Source organism: Stenella coeruleoalba (assembly GCF_951394435.1).
Source record: "Stenella coeruleoalba genome assembly, chromosome: 3".
Lineage (NCBI taxonomy): Eukaryota > Metazoa > Chordata > Mammalia > Artiodactyla > Delphinidae > Stenella > Stenella coeruleoalba.
This window is the reverse complement of record NC_137148.1, coordinates 35987686-36012011: the sequence shown is the minus strand read 5'-3', so window position 1 is coordinate 36012011 and position 24326 is coordinate 35987686. Positions and strand designations below refer to the sequence as shown.

General features: G+C 37.7%; 1 protein-coding gene across 3 annotated transcripts in view; it reads left to right on the top strand.

Moving 5' to 3' along the window:
• The window catches only part of PAIP1 (poly(A) binding protein interacting protein 1), a 29370-nt gene extending 9193 nt beyond the window's left edge, over window positions 1-20177 (top strand). For all 3 annotated transcript variants that reach the window (XM_079918327.1, XM_079918326.1, XM_079918325.1), the window contains exons 4-11: window positions 2367-2479; window positions 6212-6323; window positions 7953-8078; window positions 9232-9338; window positions 12212-12329; window positions 13086-13140; window positions 17514-17607; window positions 19071-20177. In XM_079918327.1, the coding sequence (XP_079774453.1) occupies window positions 2367-2479; window positions 6212-6323; window positions 7953-8078; window positions 9232-9338; window positions 12212-12329; window positions 13086-13140; window positions 17514-17607; window positions 19071-19164 (819 nt within the window). In that variant the 3' untranslated portion in view covers window positions 19165-20177. The remainder of the gene's footprint in view (window positions 1-2366; window positions 2480-6211; window positions 6324-7952; window positions 8079-9231; window positions 9339-12211; window positions 12330-13085; window positions 13141-17513; window positions 17608-19070) is intronic.
• Window positions 20178-24326: the final 4149 nt, after the last annotated feature.

The following is a 24326-nucleotide window of genomic DNA, read 5'->3' as shown; positions in this document are numbered from 1 at the left end:
TTCAATAGGCTGCTTGATTATAGTTCTTATATCAGAATTATATTATTATAGTTCTTATTATGCTCGTATTATATCAGGGTTGGTTAGAAAGGCTCTAACCTAACAAACTACAATTTCTGTGATTGTCTCAAAGCCAACGCTTCATATATTTTAAGTTCTACCATTCTATGGTCAGTGATATAGATTTACCAACAGTAAAAAAAAAAAAAAAAAAAGCAGATTAAACCTACATACTCAATTTTGATTCCTCACCAAATACTACTGTAAAATGACAGTGTGGGGATTTTAGAACACCAAAAGCCCATAAGGACTTATATAGCGAAAGGAGATAGAAGTACCCATTTTGGAGACTAGAACGCAGATGGGTGAGTGGTAACTGACCTGGCGGATTTTTTTAAAAGTTGAATTCCAAGCCAGTGGGGAAAGTCGAGAATCGCCCTGATTTATGATGCAGAATCTCCAAAAAGTTTCTAGGATAAGGATGGAATGAGGCTAAAAAGATTGCTTGAACATCTAAAAAAAATTAGACTGTCTAGATCTTTTTGCACTGAGTAACCAGTTTGAAGTTTTATCATAATCCTTCTTGAAGTTATTGAAGGAGGTACTCCACCAAAAGGAGGATTTAAGGATGAAGACATGGGAACTAGGAAACAGGGAATTTTACAGGAGAAGCTAAGTGAATCATCCAGATGATGGTGAAGGGAGATCCCAAGATAGTAGCCATGCACATAGTAGGCCTAGAGGTACAAGGCTTCACTGGAATCGGGCAGAATGCTCCAGGAGAGACTTCCCTGGTAAGATGAGGACACTCCCTTATGTTTGAAGATATTAAGAAGAAAAAACTAATGAGAAGTCAGTGAGAAATATATTTAAAAAGTAGAAAAAATTAAGTCTAGGGAAAACAAGGTTGTGCAAGAGAGGAGAAATCAGCATAATACATGGTACAACTGTAAAGGGAAACACAAAACTATTTAAAAAAATCATGGTGTATCTACAGTTATACCATAGTGGAATGAAGTAAGGTTAAACAGGGTGAAAAGTAAATGCTTATCTTCCTTCGTGGGGAGCTAGTAAGAAATGGCTAAACTCAAATCATGGAGCATGGAGATACGGAGGTTAAAACCTTTTCAGCTGAAAGAATTGAAAGTGGTTGTCTATGGAAGTAAAATTGAGGTATAGCAGGGAGGCAGGAAACTTTAATGACCAGCCTTGTTGTCTTTAAATTTACTTTAAATTTTAAAAGTAAAGGAAAACAGGCAATGCCAATAATGGGAAAAGTATAAATTTTGAATTTCAAGTCTTTTGGGGTACATACATGAATGTCAGGAGGAATCAGTCTTTCTTCCTTGCTGAGAAATGTACAGGGTCCTGTGTGAGCAAGGAAATAATTAGAAATAAAAAGTTCTAACTATAAAGTACTTACTCCATGCCAGGCAATGCTAAACACTTGACCTGTAGTTAACTCATTTAATCCTCAGTGGTTGCAAGGTATTACTCTTATCCCCATTTTATACATAGCTGAACAGAGGTTAAATGACTTGTCTAAGGTTGCACATGAGTAACTAGACCCGACATAGGATTGGAGGGGCATCAGGCCATTTGTTAGATCTAGACTCTGGTAAACTACTACCTTTGTGAGATTGGCCAAGTCCCTTAACCTCTTAATGTGTGTATTCTACTGTTCTTTAAAAACTGCAGTGAAAGTTAAACTTCCTGAGTACTTCTTTGGCTATGTCACACAGTCTTTGATACTCAGTGTTTTTCCACTGTCTTCTTATTAAAAATAGCTTATTTCTTTTGATTTCCTCTTTTATTACCCCAAGTGTTTGGAGTGTTGTTGAAGTGTTAATCTTTTGCATCAGGTACCATTAATTACCTCTTTAGGAATCAAGAAACTGAAGCTCAGGGAGGTTTAGAGATATCCAGGGTCACAAAACAGGCCTGGGATTCTTGTTCTGGACTGCTAGATGCCAAAGTTGGTGCCATCCTATTCCTGAGAAATGCCACAGATCATTAGTTTGGCAAATATACTTCATAATTGGCACTATGCAACTGGGTACATGTACATATTTTGTGCAAAAATTAGTTGGTGTAAAGAGAGATTTATCTCTTTGCTTTCTGCTAACCTCGGGTAAATGGTGGGGAGAGCTTACCTTAATGTTTTTCTTTGTACTTATTCTGGTTCTTGGTGTAAGGTTGGGAGGGAGAGTTAATATCCTTATGCCTAACAATTACAAATGACTTGTACATTTTTCTGTACAGTTTTGGGGGCAGGAATGTTTTTCCTCTTTAGAATATTGCTGTTAAGTGTTTGCATTAATAACTTGATGTGTCTGTGTCATATAAAACTTTTTTCTTTTTGAAAGGCCACATCTATCCCAAATTTCTCTTACATGGGAGCTCGCCTCTGTAATTACCTGTCCCATCATCTGACAATTAGCCCACAGAGTGGCAACTTCCGCCAATTGCTACTTCAAAGGTTAGTGTGTATATATGAAATTAAAGGAAAACTACTTCTAAATGTACTAGAATTTGACCATTCTTCTTTGCTAAAGACTGTTCTTTATAGAAAGTTGCAGGGGAGAATAGGGCAGCCATTCTTTTTTTTTCTTTCTTTTTAAAATTTATTTATTTATTTATTTTTGGCTGCGTTGGGTCTTCGTTGCTGTGCAGGAGCTTTCTCTAGTTGCAGTGAGCAGGGGCTACTCTTCGTTGTGGTGAGCGGGCTTCTCATTGCAGTGGCTTCTCTTGTTGTGGAGCACGGGCTCTAGGCACGCAGGCTTCAGTAGTTGCAGCTCGTGGGCTCAGTAGTTGTGGCTCGCGGGCTCTAGAGCACAGGCTCAGTAGTTGTGGTGCACAGGCTTAGTTGCTCCGTGACATGTGGGATCTTCCTGGACCAGGGCTCAAACCCGTGTACCCTGCATTGGCAGGTGGATTCTTGACCACTGCGCCACCAGGGAAACCTGGCAGGTGGATTCTTAACTGCTGCGCCACCAGGGAAGTCCAAGGGCAGACCATTCTTACTTGTATAGTATTAAGTTTATAGTCATGTATATGCCTTTTTCTTATGATGGTCTCTGCCTTTGGTTTTGTGCCTAGAAAGGTCTTTTCCTTTTCCAAGATCTTAAAAATGGTCACTTTACATATTTTTTAGTACTTTTGGCTTGAGTAAGGATCTAATTTCATTTATTGCCACATGTTTAACCACTTTTTTGAATGATCCATTCCTTATTAGAACTGCTGCCTTTATCACACTACATCCTTATATTTGCATTGATTCTGGACTTTCATTCTATTCCATTCATTACTTGTTCTCTTCCTGTTTTATTACCAGGCTATTAAAAAACTCTCATTTTTTCACACTAGTCTAGTTAGTTCCCCATTCGTTTGTGTGTCTGTGTGTGTGTGTGTGTGTGTGTGTGTGTGTGTAGTCTTCTTTGCTATTCTTGCATGCTTATTTTCTCTGAACTTTAGAATCAGCATGTGAAATTACACAAATGTTGTTACTTATTTATGTTTTGGGATGACATTGAATTAATGAGCTAATGTAGGGAAATGAATTTTCTTATAATCTGAGTTGTTTTATTCAATAACAAGGTTGTCTTTGAGTTTATTAGAGATTGCCTGTTAGTTCTTTAAAGATACTTTTAATGGTTGCAAAGTATTCCATCGTGTGGTTAAACTGCACTGGAACAGAATAAAGACTCCAAAAGTACACTCCAGAGACACTTGAAAATTAAGCTTTTAACGAAGGTGACACTTCAGATACATAAGTAAAAGACAAATTGTGCTGCTGACATAACTGGCTAGTCATTTGGGAAGAAAAAAAACAAAGATGGGTTCCTGTCTCATTCTTTACACCAAAATATATTTCAGATATAAAACTGAAACAGTAAATACTAGGGGAAAAAATGACAAACAAAAATATTCGGTTGGTAAAGCCATTTTAAGCAAGACATGATACCTACAGGCCCTAAAACAAGAGGTTAAATTTAATTTCATATAGATTATAATATTGGAGGGGTCATAAATTTATAAGAAGTGAAGTAAAAATAGGGACATTTGTAACAACATGGCAGTGAGCTCATTTATTTAATATGAAAAGAGGGGCCTCTTAGGAATGAGTAAGAAAAAGGCCAGAAATATTTCTATTTTTAATAGAAGTATTTGGAATGACTCTGGATAGGTGCAGTTTGGAAAAATATAAATGACAAAGTTACAGAAATATCCAACCTTACCTAATCATTAAAGTACAAATTATAGCTTTTGGAAAGATGTGAAAGTTGGCACTTTGAGGAGGTAGGATGGTAGAAAGGCTTGCTTATCTTCCCTTGTGCTACTCACCCCTGGCTCTGCCTTGGAGTTACCTAGAGACTTAAAATGGAGCTAAGCCCCCAGTCTTGGAAATTCTGATATAATTAGACTGAAGGAGAGTGTGGGCATGGTTTATAAATCTCCCCAAGTGATTCTACTATGTAGTCATGGTTGAGAATCACTCTTCTGGCTCTTTTGACTCTGTATCCCCTGTGTGTGCTTCTCTAGTACTAGGATACTGTCAAAGCTATCAACATGGAAAAACACTAATCATATAACAAGTGAAAAGATCATAATTCTGTTAACTTAAAAATGTAGAATACTTTGAAACAGATAGAAGTTACCTTCACAGCAGTTATTTCTGGGCTGCAGTGTCTTTATTCTTTATATTTTTCTGTTTTAACCTTTTTGAAATAGCCATGTATTACTTTTATAATTGAAAGTCTTTAGCTTAAAGTTTTAGAGTCTTTCCTCTCACCTAGATAATCAACCATGTACAAGGGTAGGGATTTGCATTTGTACGTACATTAACATATATTAATATATAATCTAATAGTAATGGCGTTGATAAAACAAAAAGGTCATTTCATCGAAGCTCTTACCTGAAAAGTCATAAAAGGAAAGACAGAAAGGAAAGCAGCCAACAAGGTGCTTGGATAACTGAATTGGCATTAATTAACTGATCCTTTCCATTATTAACCAGTGTTCTATTTATAGATATGCCAACTTTTTTTCTGATGAGGAATTAATATGTATGAGAAGATGACCAATATCTTTCCATGTCTGACTCAAACAGCAGATGTTGCTCATTTAATATAGCTTGTAAGCATTGGCACAATAAGCTAAGCTGGGTTTATGATTGATACATAAACTGAACCAAGGTAAATTCTTGGACAAGAAATGACTTTTTAGGTTCTTTTTGAAAATTTTTTTAAATTGGTACCTCAGGTATGAAAGCCATTAAGCCTTCATAAGCTGCTCCCTTGGTCTTTAAAAGGAGAACTATCAAAATCATTTCTATAAAACGCATGACTTTTCTAGAATGTTCTTACGCCTTATCAATAAAAATAAAAAAATCTTAACACCAAAATGGTGAACATTAAAAGTAAATTTTAAAAATCCGTTTTAGTAACAGCTGACACCATAATTCATTGGTATGGACAATGACAGGCTTATTGTGATTATTTTAGATAATAAGAGCTATGTAAGCTCTAAGGTGAATGCACCAAGTCAGGGAGAAATCAAACAAGGGAAAATAAATTGACTCCTTTAGTCTCTATTAGAAACAAAGACCAGATTAATTGCCTTCTATGTTTCTGTGTGGTTTCAATTGGGGACTTCCTCCTCTTACTTCACTTCTCTGATTCGTATAATAGAAATTCTAAGAATAATGGGCTTAATAAGAATTCATTTTCAGCTTAGTTGGACGTCACCTGTATTTATATATCTTTTTTAAAGCTCTGTTCAAAGTTCGTATTTCAGCAAGAGCAGAATATTTTAGGGATACTTCGCATAAAAACAGTGCTTTCTTAAAAAGCCTATGAGACAATAAATAAGGTGAGGCAGTGAGGGTTTTTGTTTTGTTTTTTAGTGCCAATATACAACGAACTTCATGAAATCTATGTAGCTGTAACTTGTTACAGTTTGTTCTAGTAATAGGTTTATTTTCAACTATTCTTATCAGTTTCTTAAAACTAGGAATCTTTGTATGAAAAGATAGTACATATTCTGATCGCTACAATAGACAGGAACACTTTTTATTACAGAAAATCAGAGTGTTGGTGCATTGTACTTGCCTCTGTATTGTTTGTGAACAACCAAACTGACAAATGGTCATCTTGTTTGACTATTTAAAAAACAAAGCAATGTGAGATTACAAAAGGTATGTCTTTATTAGATGTCGGACTGAATATGAAGTTAAAGATCAAGCTGCAAAAGGGGACGAAGTGACTCGAAAACGATTCCATGCATTTGTACTCTTTCTGGGAGAACTTTATCTTAACCTGGAGGTGAGGAGAAATTTTTCTTTTTAGTACTGACAAAGCCTGAGAATATAAATTGATCTCAATAAGGAATTTGTGTTTACTCTTTTATAACATTAAGAGTGAAATGGGAGATAAAGAAAATAGTCTCAGTACCTACTCATGGTAGTATCTGTCCTCAAATGGAACATATGTACCATTTTGTCTTCCTGTTCATGGGCAGTGTTGGGAGATAGTTACTAAGCTATGTACTTTTGGAAAGCCATGGTTTACATGTGATTTCAAGCTTTTGGAATACAGACAGTCACACCTTTTTGAATCCTTGTATCATAAATATTAGCACATTTAGTATGTTGACTTTCAGATGGTGACCCAAAAGCAACTTGCCTTGCAGAGCATAAAACTTTGAAGAGGGGAGAGACTAGAGTTTCTGTGTTTTTTGGGTTTTTTTTTTCCACCTAATTCACCTACAGTAGTTCTTTTTGGTCCTATTTTATATATTAATCTTCTATATAGAATGTATTTGTACAAAGTCTACAGCTAAATTGGTGGCATACTTGAGTATATGCTTGTTGGGAGGCAACATTAAGTGCTGAATATTACTTTGTAATGGATTTGCTTGATTTTTTTTTTTTTAACTAGTTAGTCCCAGATATCGGTATACCTTCTTAAACTCTGATTTGAGGACTTAGTATTGTAAATACCACTGAAAAGACACACGAATCCACCGTCAAATGTACATCTCAGTCAGTGCATCTAAAAGGTCTTTGTGCAATCTCGTGCCTAATTTACTATCCCTTTTTACCACAGATAACCTTAATTTTTAAAAAAATCTCATGCCGTAATCTTTCTCAGTTTATTTTTGTATAAGCCAAATAAGAACACCAATATAAAATGTACCTTAAATGAATTGTCACTTTAAGAACGCAGTTGAACTTCCTATGTAGAAGTCATGATATGTGTGGTGGGAGTTATAAAGATAAGGCATGGCTCCTGAACCTACAGTTCTTCAAGCCAGAGAGCTGAGATACATGTTATATTCTGATGCAAGTTAGAGTATTTTTAAATAGTATAAAAAGCAGAAAAAAGCTCTGTGTTCCCAAAAAGGTGTTAATAGGCTAGAGACTGCTTTATGAAGCGATAATATTAAAGAGGCTTAAATTATCCTGACCATATATTTTTTTATATATATATAAATTTATTTATTTATTTTTGGCTGTGTTGGGTCTTTGTTGCTGTGCGCGGGCTTTCTCTAGTTGTGGCGAGCGGGGACTACTCTTCGTTGCAGTGCGTGGGCTTCTCATTGTCATGGCTTCTCTTGTTGCAGAGCACAGGCTCTAGGCGTGTGGGCTTCGGTAGCTGTGGTACGTGGGCTCAGTAGTTGTGGCTCGCGGGCTCTAGAGCGCAGGCTCAGTAGTTGTGGAGCACGAGCTTAGTTGCTCCGCGGCATGTGGGACCTTCCCCAGCCAGGGCTCGAACCTGTGTCCCTTGCATTGGCAGGCAGATTCTTAACCACTGCACCACCAGGGAAGACCCTGACCATATGTTTTGTATTGTTTAACTTAAAACACTTATTTTGCCAGCACTTTGTTAGACCATTTGTATATCTGTGTTATATTTTGGCATAGTTGCTTTTCATTTTCTTCTCCCCAAAAGATCAAAGGAACAAATGGGCAGGTTACAAGGGCAGACATTCTTCAGGTCGGTCTTCGGGAGTTGCTGAATGCCCTCTTTTCTAATCCTATGGACGACAACTTAATTTGTGCAGTAAAATTACTGAAGGTAGGTTTTACTTATTTTTTTCTTAAAATGTAACTGTTTCATCCCTTTAGTGTATAATTTAGAGGAAGGAAAGTACATATAATGCACAAATAGATCCAAGAGTTAGTTATGTAAGTTAAATATTGACATTTTACTTTACTCTCAAATTTAATATTGGGAAGGCAATATATACTTATTGTTTAATATAAGAAATTTAAAAGTGAAAAATGGAAGTCCTTCACTCCGCTCCATACGTAAGTCCCTTTCTTTCCCTTCCTCTATCTGCATGTGTGCTCTCGTGAGATCTTACTCTGATGTGGCTGGCTTTTTCGCCACCAAATGGAGGTCTTGGATTTCGGCTCTTTCCTCAGTAGCTTCCCAGTGTTCCATTGTATGCATGCACACTGCTTATGCATTCCATCCTTGAGCAGTTATTTTCAGTTTAGCCACTGTCGCACTGTCAGTAATCTTCCATTGTATCTTTATATATGCAGTTGTTTATGTAACTTAAATTCTTACCCATAGATTTGGTGGCTCAGTGAGCATGTATACCTTAATTTGATAAGTAATGCCAAATTTCCCTTCCAAATGCTGAACCAGAGTGTGTTCCCACCAACAGTGAATGAGTATACCTCTTTTCCCATATCCTTATCAGTGATGGAGAGAATCAATCCTAGGTTTTATTTTGTCATCGTGATGAGTAAAAACAAAAAGCTCATTTTAATTTGCATTTCTGTGACTAAAATCACTAGTGAATTAAAGCCTTTTTTTGTTTGTAAGCCATTTTTTTAGTTTCTGTGAATTACCTGCTTATATCCTTAACTCATTTTTTCCTGATTGTGTTTTTTAAATTCTGAGTTTCTACACTTGTTGGATGTTGCATATTTCAAAAAGTGATATGTTGATTAAAATTTTATAGCCTTGGTCATATAGCAAACATGCCATACAGTCATTGGCATATAAAGCCTATGATTAAACTTCTGCTATAGTTCATTCCTTTTCCCTGTCAAGAAAAAGTATAGCGATTCCTGAATATTAGATGGTAGAAAATAATTAGGAATATTTAACTTGCTAAATTCATCTTATTTAAAGAATGCTTGAACTACTACTAATATCTTTTTAGAATTTCTGTACTTTATTGAATTCTTTATTTTACTGATACTTGCTTTTTTAGTTGACAGGGTCAGTTTTAGAAGATGCCTGGAAGGAAAAAGGAAAGACTGATATGGAAGAAGTTATTCAGAGAATTGAAAATGTTGTCCTAGACGCAAATTGCAGCAGGTAGGAAAAGAAGTAATATAGACAGCCAGTAGATCTCAATTCCTTGCTTTTTCTTTGGGGTTGTTTTTAATCTGTTGTGTTTCATCAGAATACTCTTCATAGATCTACAGAAATTTTTTTTACCTATGGCTTCTGCTCACCTAACCACTTTTCTTCAATTATGCTTATGAATGGAAGAAGTTAAGATATTCCTGGGGGAATATGAGTCCATTAAAAATAAAATGATTAATACTTTTAAGCTCAATAAATATTTGGGTAAAGTACTACTGTAAGTCCAGTTGGAGGTATAAAAGTGTTAGCAGGATCGCACTGCCTTTAAGAACCATATATAGCCACAGTTACATGGAATAAATTTCAAGCCTGTCTTAAAAAAAAAAAGACAGCAGGAGCCAGGCAGTGGGCTGCGAGCATGTAGACTTCACCTCAGTGCGTAAGAGAGCACGTCAGACCCTCTGGACAGTGCTGGGTGCCGTTGACCAAATGTGGCTCTCAGAGGCGAGGACAGGCTCCTCAGTGGGCAGCAGTGAGGGCTCTGGCCTCAGTAAAGCAGAAACCACTGCCAAGCGCAGCGAGGCCCAGTGAAGATCTGAAGGCGCTCCTCTGAAGTCCCACTACCTCCAGTGGAGCCCAGTCATCCCTTCCACAGCAGCATCAGTGAGAATCGAAGGCATGGAGACCTCACTGCAGGTTAGCTACCCTCCCGTGAGAGTCTGAAGGATACTATTACCAGAGCTCTGCCCTTTTGGAAGGAAGAAATAGTTTCCCAGATCAAGAAGGGGAAACGGGTATTGGCTGTAGCCCACGGCACCCGCCTCCAGGGGCATTGTCAAGCAGAGAGGGTCTCCGAAGAGCTTATCATGGAGCTGAGCCTGCTGACCGTGAATTGGACAAGAACATGAAGCCCATCACGCCTGTGCAGTTCCTGGGGGATGAGGAGACTGTGTGTAAAGCCATGGACGCTGTGGCTGCCCAGGGCAAGGCCAAGAAGGGAGGGCGAGCAGCAGACAAACTACTCCCAAGGACACCCTCCCTGCCCATCCCATTCCTCTGCACTTCTCCCCTACACATATCAAACTGACCGCATCTGTAAGTTGTAGATCCAGATGGGGACCAGTGGCTCCCAATTTCATATTAGCCATTTTTTTCTCTTGGACCCACTCCCTTCATGCAGTCTAGTCAGAATGCACCTCTGGGGCAGGGTTGTCAGTCCAAGCAAGGGAAGACTTGTCCAAGAGGGTGGACAGGAAGTAATTCGGGGGCGGGGGGTTGCTAATGCTTTGTCTATTACTAAGGATCTGCTTGAGTAAGGGTTGGGGGAACCATGTTAGGCGTGACCAATGAGGGAAAACAAGAGAGCCTATTTATGTTCCCAGGGGCCGGTCCTGTATTATTCTGTAGTCAGGTGACTGGGTGGCTGTAGTCATTCCATTGGAGAATGAATGTAATATGCGTGGCGATTGAAACAAATATTTCCTCCCTGCCTGCAGAAGATTGGGATCAATCCTGGATGTTTATGTGTTGTATTTACTTTTACAAAAAAGTATATAATTTTTCTTTAATTTTTAATTTTTTTAACATCTTTATTGGAGTATAATTGCTTTACAATGTTGTGTTAGTTTCTGCTGTGTTACAAAGTGAGTCAGCTATACGTGTACATATACCCCCATAACCCCTCCCTCTTGTGTCTCCCTCCCACCCTCCCTATCCCACCCCTCTAGGTGGTCACAAAGCACCGAGCTGATCTCCCTGTGCTATGCAGCTGCTTCCCACTAGCTATCTGTTTTACATTTGGTAGTGTATATATATCAATGCTACTCTCTCACTTTGTCCCAGCTTACCCTTCCCCCTCCCCGGGTCCTCAAGTCCATTCTCTACATCCGTGTCTTTATTTCTGTCCTGCCCCTACGTTCATCAGAACTTTTTTTTTTTAGATTCCACATACATGTGTTAGCATATGGTATTTGTCTTTCTCTTTCTGACTTACTTCACTCTGTATGACAGACTCTAGGTCCATCGCCCCACTACAAATAACTCAGTTTCGTTTCTTTTTACGTCTGAGTAATATTCCATTGTATATATGTGCCACATCTTCTTTATCCATTCGTCTGTGGACACTTAGGCTGCTTCCATGTCCTGGCTATTGTAAATGGTGCTGCAATGAACATTGTGGTACATGTCTCTTTTTGAATTATGGTTTTCTCAGGGTATATGCCTAGTAGTGGGATTGCTGGGTCATATGGTAATTCTATTTTTAGTTTTTTAAGGAACCTCCATACTGTTCTCCATAGTGGCTGTATCAATTTACATTCCCACCAACAGTGCAGGAGGGTTTCTTTTTCTCCACACCCTCTCCAGCACTTATTGTTTGTAGATTTTAAAATTATATAATTAAAAAAAAAACCTTCTGGGGTTTCTGATGACTGTTGAAATATTCCCACGTGTGGTCATCAGAAAATGAGCCATTCCTTACACCAACATGGGATAAGCTCCTTGATTTCCAAGGTGTAGGAGTTCATCCTCTCACGTGTTAGAATCCCTCCGCTGCCTTATTATTTTATGGTAGTGAAATGCCTCTTGATCACGTCCAAGTGTGTCTTTCACTGTGCCAGATTTCTGAATCATGTTCCAGTTGCTTGGCCTGCCACTTGGGCCCAGTACGCATTTGAGCATAACTGTACTAGATCCTTTTTTCCAGATCAGTATAGTAAAGGAGTGATGTGCATTTTTTTTAAAAGATAAATTTGTGTTATTAAAGGAAATGTCTAGAATATCAAAGCATGTTAAATTTTTGAAACAACGTTTTAGGCATCTGTGATATATTAGAGCACAATGACACTTGCTCGTTTTAACTCATTTTCAACTTTTGTCTGCAGAGATGTAAAACAGATGCTCTTGAAGCTTGTAGAACTCCGGTCAAGTAACTGGGGTAGAGTCCATGCAACTTCAACATACAGGGAAGCAACACCTGAAAATGATCCTAATTATTTTATGGTATGCCAGTGTTTGCATTTTAAATTTGGTTATTGCTTGAATTCAATTTTGGCAATTTGTAGATAAGTTACATAAACTTATCTCAGAATTTAATACCTAATAACTCTTTTCACTGGCTTAGAGTCACATGGCAGCCATGGAAGGAATCCTCAGTGAAAGGGTAGACTAGACAAAGAGCCATTCAATAGCAAGGGAAATGAATAAGGTTTGACTTGGACTTGGGTGAGTGTAGGGATTCCTCAAAGCAGTTTTTCCAGAGAATTCATGATCAAAGGCCTGCATTTCAAACTTTTACTTGGCATTTTGTAGTAAAGTAAATTAAGAAAACGAAAATGATTACCAGGCCAGTGATGCCCTGAAGCTCTCGACAGGATCAAACAGAAAGAAACTATGGAGGAATGCTCTTACAATCCAGTCTTGGAAATACTTAAAGAAAAAAATGGTTGCAGGGGGTGGGAACCACAACTAAAAATCAGCTGACACTAAATCACAGTGCACGACGACGCACCAAGTCACCAAGGGTGTGACAGGCGGCAGACGGTGGGGTTAGACCCACAAGAACTTGAGATAATAGAATAGTAATCTGAAGACCATAGACTTTCCCAGTGAAATGAAAATGGCTGCTAGGAATTTAGTTTTTTGCTTGTTTTTGTATTATCAGGTACAGATGAATGAAATCAGCCATGCTCAATTAATGTGCTTTAAAAAAGCAATTCTGAAATGATAACATGTTTTAATCGCTCTGATTCCTCCTAGAATGAGCCAACATTTTATACATCTGATGGTGTTCCTTTCACTGCCGCTGATCCAGGTATGTTGTCTCAGTCATTTTCCGACCATTTTTTGGTAAGATAGTAAATTACAGAAAACCATACCCTCACTGGCACAAAGTTGTAGCATTTTGAAGAGTTCACATCGTTCTAAAATATAGGGTAAAGGTTTGTCTCACTAGAATATTCTTACAGTTACCACTTGGAACCATTTCACATCGAACATTTGATTCAGTATATAGTGTCTTGTCACCCTAACAGTGAAGGATTGGAAGAATCCCTCAATTAAATGCAAGCATTTTTATTTTATATTTCCTCTAATATTTTGTTTTTATACTCTAAACTTTCAGGTAGTTAAAGCGGAAGGGGTAGTTATACTATATAGTTCACTATATAGTCAGCAGCTTTCATTGGTACAGGTTAATACTTGCAGATACTAAAAATTGTGAATCTTATTAATATTTGGTGGGTCAGTTAATTAAAATCTAAATCTCTGCACACTTCCCTTCCCAGAAAAGAGCCGTTTTATAGAATGAGTGCTTTAATTGTGATCAACAGAACTGCACTGTGAGCAAGAGAACATTTCCCCACTTTGAACAAACTTACAACCAGCTTATCAGAATTTTCCCATTTGTTTCCTCTGGATAGCAGGCACTGACTGTCCTGTGCCTCTAGCACAAAGGGGTAGAAAGAAGAACCGCTTAACTTCTCAATTTTAAATTATGAAATATTCAAAAATATTAAAACCACACACAAGGGCATATTGATTCACTGTCAAGATTGAACCCATTTCACTTATCAATATATACTTTGGGTCTTTTCAAAGAAATAAAACCCTTTATAGATAGTAATAACCATTCTCTGTTTCTATAATTGATACCTCACCTTCAAGTCCAGTCCTTCCATAACTTCCCCCCACAGAGGTAATTACCGTCCTGACATTGGTGTCCTTGTGCTGTCTTTTTACTTCACGTATGACTGTGAATGATAGGTGTTGCCATACACAGCAGTATTGACCTCAATGGTGCCTTATTGTGCAGATCTTTTTGCAACTTATTTTTTATTCAGTATTTTTGGTGTTCATGTTGATTGATATATATATAGGTTTAGTTCATTCATTTTAAATGCCAAATAATAACCTACTCAGAGTAAACCACAGTTTACGGATCCCCTCCCACTTGTGGATGGTTGGTTGGTTCACACTCGTTACTACCCACAGTGCTGCGCAAACATCTTTAAGAATCTTTGTGCACATGCAGGAACTTCTTTAGGGTAACGAAGTAGAATTGTTACATTATAGGCTATATGCATCTTCAACTTCACTAAATGTTGCTAAACTGCTTTCCATCATGATTATACCACTTAATATTCCCACCAGCAACATGTGAAAGTTCCTATTTCCCATTGTTGGCAACACTTATTGATACCAGACCTATTTTTTTGTCAGTCTGTTTGTATGAAATTGTAAACTTTTATTTCCCTACTAGTGGTAGTGAATTTCTTTTCATGTTTCTATTGACCTCTTGATTTCTTTGTTTGAGAATCACCTGTTTGTGTCCTTTGCCTGTATTTCTGTTGGATCATTTGTCTTTCTCACTGATTTGTAATTACTTCCATGGCCTGGAAAGTGATCCTTAGTTTCTCCTAGTATGTGCTGTCTTTCCATTTCATGTGTTGTCACTTAGAAGCTTTGAGTGTTAAAGTCTTGTTTGTGCTCTCTGTGACTTAGTTTCCTTACTATGATCAAATTCCATTGTCTTCTAAACCTTGTTGCTTTTTATATTTAGGTGATTAATCCATCTGGCTAGTTTTTATATGTGGTAAATGGTAGGACTTAAATATTCTATAGTTACTCATCTCAGCAACAGGTCATCCTTCCTCTCTTGGACAAAACGTTCCTCTGTGTACCATGTAACTCCCTGTAGATTTGTGTCTTATTCCTGTGTCCATGAATGTGGATCTTTCTTCTTGTTTGTCTTGACACCAATACTGCATTCTTAATTATTCTTACCTACTGTAAATCTTGCTATGTCTGGTGAGACGAATTTCCCTTCGTCCCTTATTCTTTGAGGCTACCTTGATTCATTTTGGTTCTTCGATCTTCATCTTTGTCCAATCTGTTTTTCCTACTTATTTCTAGTGGCTGTTTTATTTATAGAAATTCAATTTGGTTTTCAAACTGAATTTTGTTTCTGCATTTTGTTCAAAGTATCTTGATCTTAAAGTTTTGAGTCCTTTTTTTCTCATCATTCTAAACATGCTTATTTTTGCTTCATATTTTTGTTTTCTTTTAATTCTAACCCTGTTATTTCTAATTGTCATATACAAAATGCTTTATGTTGTGTTCTTGTTTTGCAGTCTCATATTTAACTGTCTTTCTTAAACTTTTTTTGTGGAAGTGATTTCAAACTTACAGTAAAGTTATAAAAGTAAAAACTGTGCAAAGAACATCCATCTACCTTTTACTCAGATGTACCTTCAACAGTTTACTCCATTTATTATTTGTTCTCTCCACACTCACTTCTTTTTTCTAAATCATTTGAAGTTAAGTTGCATATACTATGGCCCTTCATGACAGCTCCAGCGTTTTAACCGCCTGTTTGTTTTTGTTTATGAAAACTTGTGGCTTGGATTGTAGGAACATCTCTCCAAAGGGGGGTTTATATTTGCTTGTGCCAGGAGCCACAGCGGTAATGCTGGCTTGGAACAAGTTTCTATTTTCTTGTCGTAGGGATTCTTTATGTGGATAATAGAAATTTGAAGTGCAGGCCCATTGTTAAAAATTCTCTGGGGAACCAGTTTCTTCAGAGTACTTCTGTCCTCACTCCAAACCCAGGCAGAGACAAGCAAGCTTCTTTGCCATCTCCCTTTGCCACCGAGGTGTTTTTTGTTTTTCCTTGGTTCACCTTTTGCTTGCAATACCAGTTCTTTGAATGTTCAGCCTTTGTGTTGGTGGGATGGACTTGGGGCATGAATTCCATCTCTCTGTTTCACATGGACTCAAGGCCTTGCTTTCTGACCTTCTGTGGGTTTTAAAATCGAAACCCTTTGTTCATAATACCACCTGGTCTATCAGCCTCCCAGCTGCAGTAGTTATGTATGGCTTTCAGTTCCCTTCTCGTTTCTGTCATCTGGTGACTTGATTGTGTGTGTGTGTGTGTGTGTGTGTGAACTCATTCGTACATTTAAAAGAATGTTTTATCTGTTGCCTTAAGTATTTGTTGCAGGAAGGTTTTATAGTTAAAATTGTCTCCAAATTGCCAAGATTGGGTATCAAAATATCACTAACCCTTTAAGCTAGAATTAGAGTTTTATAGAGACTGACAATCTTGGAAAAACATGGTCTCTATCAAGTTAAATGTAATTACATCATCCTCTCAAAATTTGAGGTAGCTGTTGTTCATAAGAAACTAATTGTAAGATAACTAGTTTTAATATACACTGACCCATTTTATTATTCAGAGGTAAGGACTTCATACACACATGCTAATCTTAAAAGATACTCGGTAACTCTGCTTAAGACAGTTGGCAGATGGAGAACTATAATATCACCTGATATTGCCTTAGAAGAGCCCAACCAAGGGAAAGTTAGTATAGCTGAAACATTTATCAGGTATCTACGTTCCAGCTGTCTCTAAGGAGAGGGAAGAAAAGAAAATCTCCTATGCTCAGAACATTTGCTAGGTTAGCCTCCTCTGATTGAGAAACTTCAAGCAATGATGGCTCTTACCTGCCAGCCAGGTAGCTCACTTTACCTCCTTGGGAAGGAGTAATGGGGGAGCCAGAAACTAGGAGGTTTGATTGAAATCCCTCCTTGTGGAAGGAAAAACAGTAGTATGGAAGAAGCATGTTCTTCCCCAACAAGTTAGGACAATATCTTGTCTGATGGAAAGAAGCAGCAGAGAATGTAAACAGCATGCACACTGGGTGTGAAATGTACTCTGTTATGTTCATAGTGGCTTTGATTTCCATCTTATATTTAGAGGAATATTAAATATACATTTGACCCCTGAACAACACAGGTTTGAACTGCACAGGTCTGTTTATATGTGGATTTTTTCTCTAAATATGTGCTACAGTACTTACACAGGGTTGGTTGAATCGCGAATACAAAGGAAACGTGTGTAAGGAGGGCGGGCTAAGTTATATGTGGATTTTCGATTGTGTGGAGGGTCAGTGACCCTAAAGGGCCAACTGTATAATTTATGAGCGTATTTTGTGGGCGGGGAGAGATAAAGCAAGCCAATTAGAATATAAGTTTTGTAAAAGATATTCTTAAATATGTAGTTGGAACCTTGCTGTTATTTAAATGTATCTGCTTAAATGAAAAGCCATAATATTAAAAACATTTTTAGGGATAACTGGCCATTTCATATGAATATTTTTCAGCATTAAAATTTTTCATTTTTTGTAGATTACCAAGAGAAATATCAAGAGTTACTTGAAAGAGAAGACTTTTTTCCAGATTATGAAGAAAATGGAACAGATTTATCAGGGGCTGGTGATCCGTAAGTTCTGTTTAGCTGCTTTCTTTTTTGGGGTTTTTTGGGTTGTTTCTTGGGTTTTTTTTATTGGTGGGGGGGGTTGTTTTGCTTTGTTTGGCCATGCCGCGTGGCTTGCCAGCATGATCTTAGTTCCCCAACCAGGGATTGAACCCGGCCCCCCTGCAGTGGAAGTGTGGAGTCCTAACCACTGGACTGCCAGGGAATTCTCATCTTTAGCCGCTTTCTTTGTGAAATTTCTGTGGCCACAGTTTGTAGATGGAGTTTAGACTAGAAAAGGTGATGAAAGAATGTGCATTTTGATTTAATGGTGTTATAGTGGTATATATGTAGTAGTTATTTACCAAAAATTTTCAGAAAATCATATTAGAGAAAACACTATGGTTCTGAAAATTAAATATAGTTAAGGTGGAAAAACTATTAATGTAGCATATTCAAACAATTAGTTTTTATAAAATAAATACTATTATTATACCCAAGACTTTAAATAAGTAACTAATGCTGTAAGATCTTAGGTAAGTTCTGTGCCTGTTTCTCCATCTATTAAATAGGAATAGTAGACCCCTCCTTGAGTTTTTTTGAGAACTAAATGAGATACATAAATACTGAGACAGCTCCCTGGCACATAGTAAAAGGCTCAAAGCTTAGCTGTTAAACGATTAAAATTAAAACATAGATAATTATATAAAAATGTTTGGACTGATAGACATATATAAATTATAGTCCTGTTCTCATCTCTCAATCTTCATCTGCCATTCTTTGTAATAAAATAAACTTTTACTGTATTACTCATTTATCGTTAGACCGTACTGCATTTTGTATATGGAAGGACCAAGAACTTACGAGGTTTAGTTCCAGTTCTGTTAACAATTCATGTGAATTTGGACATGCTACTTGGATTCTCCTCTTCATAAGTGGAGGGTGGAAATAAATTAAGTCTGTGGCTTCAGTTTTTCTTATCCCATCTCATGTGTTGTAGGTTTAAAAAAAAAAATGAACCACCTTTATTCTGTCTCTAAGTAGTAACATTTTAATTATAAGTCAGTGTAAGATTTTCTAATGTTAACATACTTTTATGTACTAGTTTAATAGAAAAAAATACAGGGATGTGCTTCCAAGCACAATTAGGAAGGTTCAGCCCTGCCGAGAGTATACTACTGGAAATTAAAGTTGCCCTTGGCATTGAATTTCAGGTTATCCTCTAAAGTTTTGTTTGGTAAGCATTATATTCTCTTTGCCCTAATGAACTTGTGGCATTTCAACATATGGCCTTGTACTAGAAATGGGAGAGGAAGAAGGAGAAGGACCCATCAGCAATTGGTAGGATTGGCAAGATAGTTTTGTCACATGTTGGTAGAAAGGGTCATGGGGGGGGGGTGAGGAGACACATATTTACTTTCATGGCGTAGTATCTTAGACATTTTCTGAATTAAAAAACATTAAACTTGTCATATATGCTTCTTTCACAGATACTTGGATGATATTGATGATGAGATGGACCCAGAGATAGAAGAAGCTTATGAAAAGTTTTGTTTGGAATCAGAGCGTAAGCGAAAACAGTAAAATTAAATTTCAGCATATCAATTTTATAAAGCAGTTTAGGTTATGGTGATTTAGCAGAACACAGGAAAGCAAGAAAATGTGTCACACTTATACCAAATTAAGGATGTTGAGTTATGTTACTAATGTATGCAACTTTAATTTTGTTTAACACTCTCTGCCAAAATAAACTTTATTCCCTATAACTTAAAATGTGTATATATATATAATAGTTTATTATGTACAGTTAATTCCACTGTTTTGGCTGCAATAAAATCGATTTTGAAAAAAACGAAAAATGTCGAAAGTAAATTTTGCTAGCTGGTTAGAAGCTTATCCTTTAAATTCTACTTTCCTTGAGGGAAAAATTCTTAGCCTGGAAATACATATTACTGCAAAATGTAGCATCCTTTTTTAGATATGAGTATTATAGCTTTCACTTAGTTTTACATTTAGTGTCTCAATGAATTGAGTTTCAAATATGAATCAGAATCATGAATATCTTTAGCACTGAAGTCTTAGAATATATCATTAACAACTGATTCACATATCCAGATGCTATTTGAGACCAAGGGCTTTTAAAATGGCTTAAAAAAAAAAGACTAAGAACTCCCAACTAAACAACCAAGATTCTTCACTGAGGATTTACTGCAATTCTAGAATTGGTTTTTTTCACCTAACCTCACTACCCTAAAGCCTGGAACATTATTCTGCTTTATTTATATGACTTTCTCATTTTTGTTTTATAGCATGAGTTGCATTGACTTTTTTACTAGAGAATTTTACTAGATCTTTGTCACTCAAGTTTTCATCTGCTTTATAATTGCTATACCTTGAGAATCACTTTTCTAATACTTTTATTACTATAATGTGGTACCACCTCAGCCCTACCTAATATTTTTACCAATGTCAAAAATCTTTTTCCAACTAACTAAAAGTAAAACTTAATGTACAAAAGGATTGCTTGTAAATATGCATGTAAATAGTTCTGTTAATAACCCACTGTTTTACATTTGGTACATCTGTGTCTGCCTATACAATCAGCTTTCTCACTTTTCTGCTTGTTTGTTTGGTCTGGATTAAAATTAGACTTTAAAAATAAAATCTAAATAGTTTTGTTTCCTCTAAGTTTTTGGAGTGGTATCCTGGTATTTTAAAGAGTTTCTGTTGAACTTTTTTACATGACATCATAAAGTTCAGATTTGAAATCAGAGAAACTATACTAGGATAGAAGATATTCTTTGAACAAGAGTTTCAATAACATATACATCTACTCAGAAAAAAACCAGCAATTATAAAACATTAAAATTCTTTAGTGTCCTTATTATAAAAGAGAAACATATATGTAATTGGGGCTTTTGGAAATTGTAATAGTCAGAATTCTTTTTTTCAAAATGGCTCCTAACATGGTGGCTAGTACTTTAATCTGCAGTTCTCTAAAGATTGTGCTCACTGTAAGTCTGAGGGATAGGGGGAAGGGGGTGTAGGGAAGGGGCCCGACATTAGACTGGGGCCAAGAATATGCTAACTGAATATACTTTAAACTTTGCCCAGTCGCTCTGTGCATAACCACCCAGTTTATCTGCTAGCTCATTGTCACCAACTACTGCTGTACTCAAAACAGCTACCAACAGGATCAGTGTGTTCCAATTACTAGTGCTACTTAAGTAACCACCCAAACTTAGTGTCTTCAAACAATAAGCGTTTTATTATGTTCATGCTTCTGTGGCTCAGGAATTTGGACAGGGTACAATAGGGGTGGCTTTTCTCTATCCTGCAGTGTTTTGAGGCCTCGGCTGGGAAAACTAAGGACGAGGGGTGGCTCCAACAGCTGGTGGCTCTAATCATCTGGAGTCGTCTTGACTCACATGGCTGATGACCCGGCTGAGATGACTTGAAGCCATCACTCGACCAGACCCACCTACACAAGGCCTGTCCACATGGCTTGGGCTTCTTGCAACATGGCAGCTGGGTGTTGAGGGGCCATTGCAAAAGACCTGGAAGAAGCTGCCTTGGAAGCTGCGTGCAGCATTACTTCTGCTACAGTGTCTTGGTTCTAAGTGAGACGCTTGCTATAAAGCTGTATCAGATAGAAGGCCTTCAAAGAATGTGTGGACATGCTTTAAAGCTGCAACAGTACATACTGAAAGGGAGAGTTGGCCGTGTGCCACGATAGTTGGCCTTTAGCATTGCCGTATCTTCAACAGAAATATGGATCAGTAAGTCTTTTGTAACAGGGACTATTAGTACAGATCTTTAATGAGCAAGGACACAAAGGTGCCAGTGAATGTTAGTCTTGTGTCTGGTAACAAAGTGCAAATATTAGTCTGAACCTGGCAGTTGTGTCATCAACTCAGATCCTCTGTATTGTCAGTGCTCTTCAGCCAAAGACTATCAGGACCATACCTGTACCTGAATGTGCTGGGTTTAGTACTTGTTGTCGTGAGGCAGAATTTACACCATGCGGAACTGTGGGGTATGTCAGTAAGAGGGTGTTCAAAAGAACTTATAGGATTTGGGCTTTGGTTGGATAATTTGGGAGAGGGCCTAAGAAACCGGAGGTACACTAGCTTAGATGCTGTCAGAAAGCAGGGGCAATTCTATGATTAGGTATTTCATTCAATCTTACCTGTAGGGAGGACAGTAGAGTATGGATTAAGTTGTAATTTGTTTAATAAAAAAAATCGTCACATTTATCGAGAGAGGATGCTTGGTGTAAAAGAGTAAAAACCTGTCCAGGACTGAAGGACTGAAAATTAGCTCGTACTGAAAAAGAAGGAAGTAGCCCTGCCTATTAATCAGTCTGGGAGGACAGACACAGGTAAAGCCAGCTGTAGATTTAACAGGAAACATTTTTCCCCAAGGCCATGACCACCTCTTTGTGTGACCGCTGCTCTGTTAACAATGATGTCTCCAGACCTGCTTTGCTATCCTCACCCATCTTTTACTGGGGATACCCAATTGCTAAACTGCACTCACCTCATGATAACAGCAGTTAAACCCTGCTTCTAATCCTGTGCAGAAACAGCATCCAACCAGGAAGTGGTCTCTTCCCTTAGAGCTTCCTCAGAATTCTTCAGCAGGAACCCAAACCTTACAACGATGACGCCCTCCTCCCCCTGTGGAGAGCACCATATGTGTTTCCTCTGAAGTGTGCTTTCTTCCTTACATGTCAAATATTTTGTCAGACTACAGGCTTGAGCCTGGTGGTCTTTGGCTGACTAGACTTTAGCAGATGTAAATAATTTAAGGTCATGTATGCTACTGCTGTATTATGTAAGCCTAGCAAAATGCCAGCCCTGGACGAACTGGACACTGCTGCTGCATCCAAGCATCTGGAGGTCATGTTTCTGGTAGGTTTGTACTGCTATAAATTCATAGTCACCACCTTCATTTAGGCTGTCAGTGCTGCCTGTAATCTTACATTTCTTCATTCTCTTGTTTAATTCAAACCCTCTCTACTCTGCTTGCCCCTTTATTCCCTAAAGACTTGCTTCACCGGAAAAAAAAAAAAAAGCCACCAGACAAATGTATACAAATGCATCTGCATGTACTTCATTCCTCCTCTTCCTGTATAAGAAGTATCCCTCCACCTATTAAAAACCAGTTATTCAACATGTGCTTGAATCCCATGGCCTCTCACTCTCATGAACTCTATTGTTACTTGGTCTGTAATTTTTTAAAAAATCTTTCTGCATCGGCCCTTTGCATGAGCTGTTGACCATGCCATTCCTCTCATCAAAAGAAATCTGGCCCTTACATTTCTCTCCAATTACAGTCCTATCTTTGGTTCCTAGTCAGACTTCTCAAGTGTTTTCCCATTTTTTTTCCATTTCCTTACCCATTTGCTCTTCAAACCCACTATAGCTTCTGCCACCACTATATACAACAGACCTCATTAGTCAATAATGACATCCATGTCATTAAGTTGAATAAAGACTTCATTCTTTAGCTTGTTCTCTAGGCAAGACACCAAAATTGAATACACCCAGGCATCTAGAATACAATAGCTTGCTTTCTAGCTTTTGTGCTGTTTCTCAGTGTTTGGGGGGATTCTTTTCCCTTACCGAATCTGTAAGAACTGGAGTTCCTCAAAGCTCAGTCCTAAGCATTCTTTTCTCATGTCACAATATCCTTGGACTATTTCATCTTCTGAAGCTTCAGTTAGCATCTATCACCATTGACCTCCATATTTATTTCTAATCTCCTGATTCTAGACCTTTACTAATTTGTTTCCACTGGGAGGTCTCACAAAATTTGTCATACTATTCCCTAAATTTACTCTTCTTACATTCCCCCCTCGTTGATCGCACTGACACCTACTCACTTTCCCCAATCAGAAACCCCTGGAATTGTTTTTAACTCCTACTCTTAAATCATCCCTAAGACCAAAGAGTTGATCTCCTAAATATTTCTTGGAGCTATGCTCTCCATTCTCACTGTCCAGTCTTGAGTCTGAACTGCCGTCATCTCTCCTGTTGCTCTTTCAAAAGCCTTTTACTGGGCTCCACATGTCTGTTCTCATATCCTACAATCCACTCTCTATTCAGCAGTTCCAGGAATTTTTCTAAAGTACAAAAAGCACCACAAAACCCCTCTGTAGTAGACAGAATTTATATATAGGAGGTTCTTATACACTGGAGGGGGAAAAGGTGGGAGTTGGATAGGACCTAAGTTAGCACTGTGTAATAAAACTGATGTTACAGATCAATGAAAACATGGCTGTCTGAGGATGCCCTTATTACACTTTACATAAGATTGAGGTCAGTTTGCGTATCAGACTTTTAAAAATGGAGATGAATTTAAGGAGCTATACTTCAATCCCTTAGTGCTGCCACCTTTTGCTTAAAGCTCTTGTAATAGTTTACCACTGCTATTAAGATAAAGTCCATAATTCATAAATCTGTACTACCTACCTCTATAGCCCAATTTCAGGCTTCTCTCCCCTAAGAAGAGCCTCTCTCTTCTCTTTAATCATTCTTAAACCAAACTGGCTTTTTTTTTCAGCCCTTTTAAGGGGCCAGATCTTTCCTTTGGGCCTCAGAGCCTTAACACAAGGCTGTTACCTCTGCTTGAAACACTTTCCCCCTCTACTTGGCTAACACCTACTTAGCCTTTGGATTTCAGTGAAAATATTTCTTCAGTCTAGGTTAAGTCTGCCCACTATATACTCCCACAGACCTCTG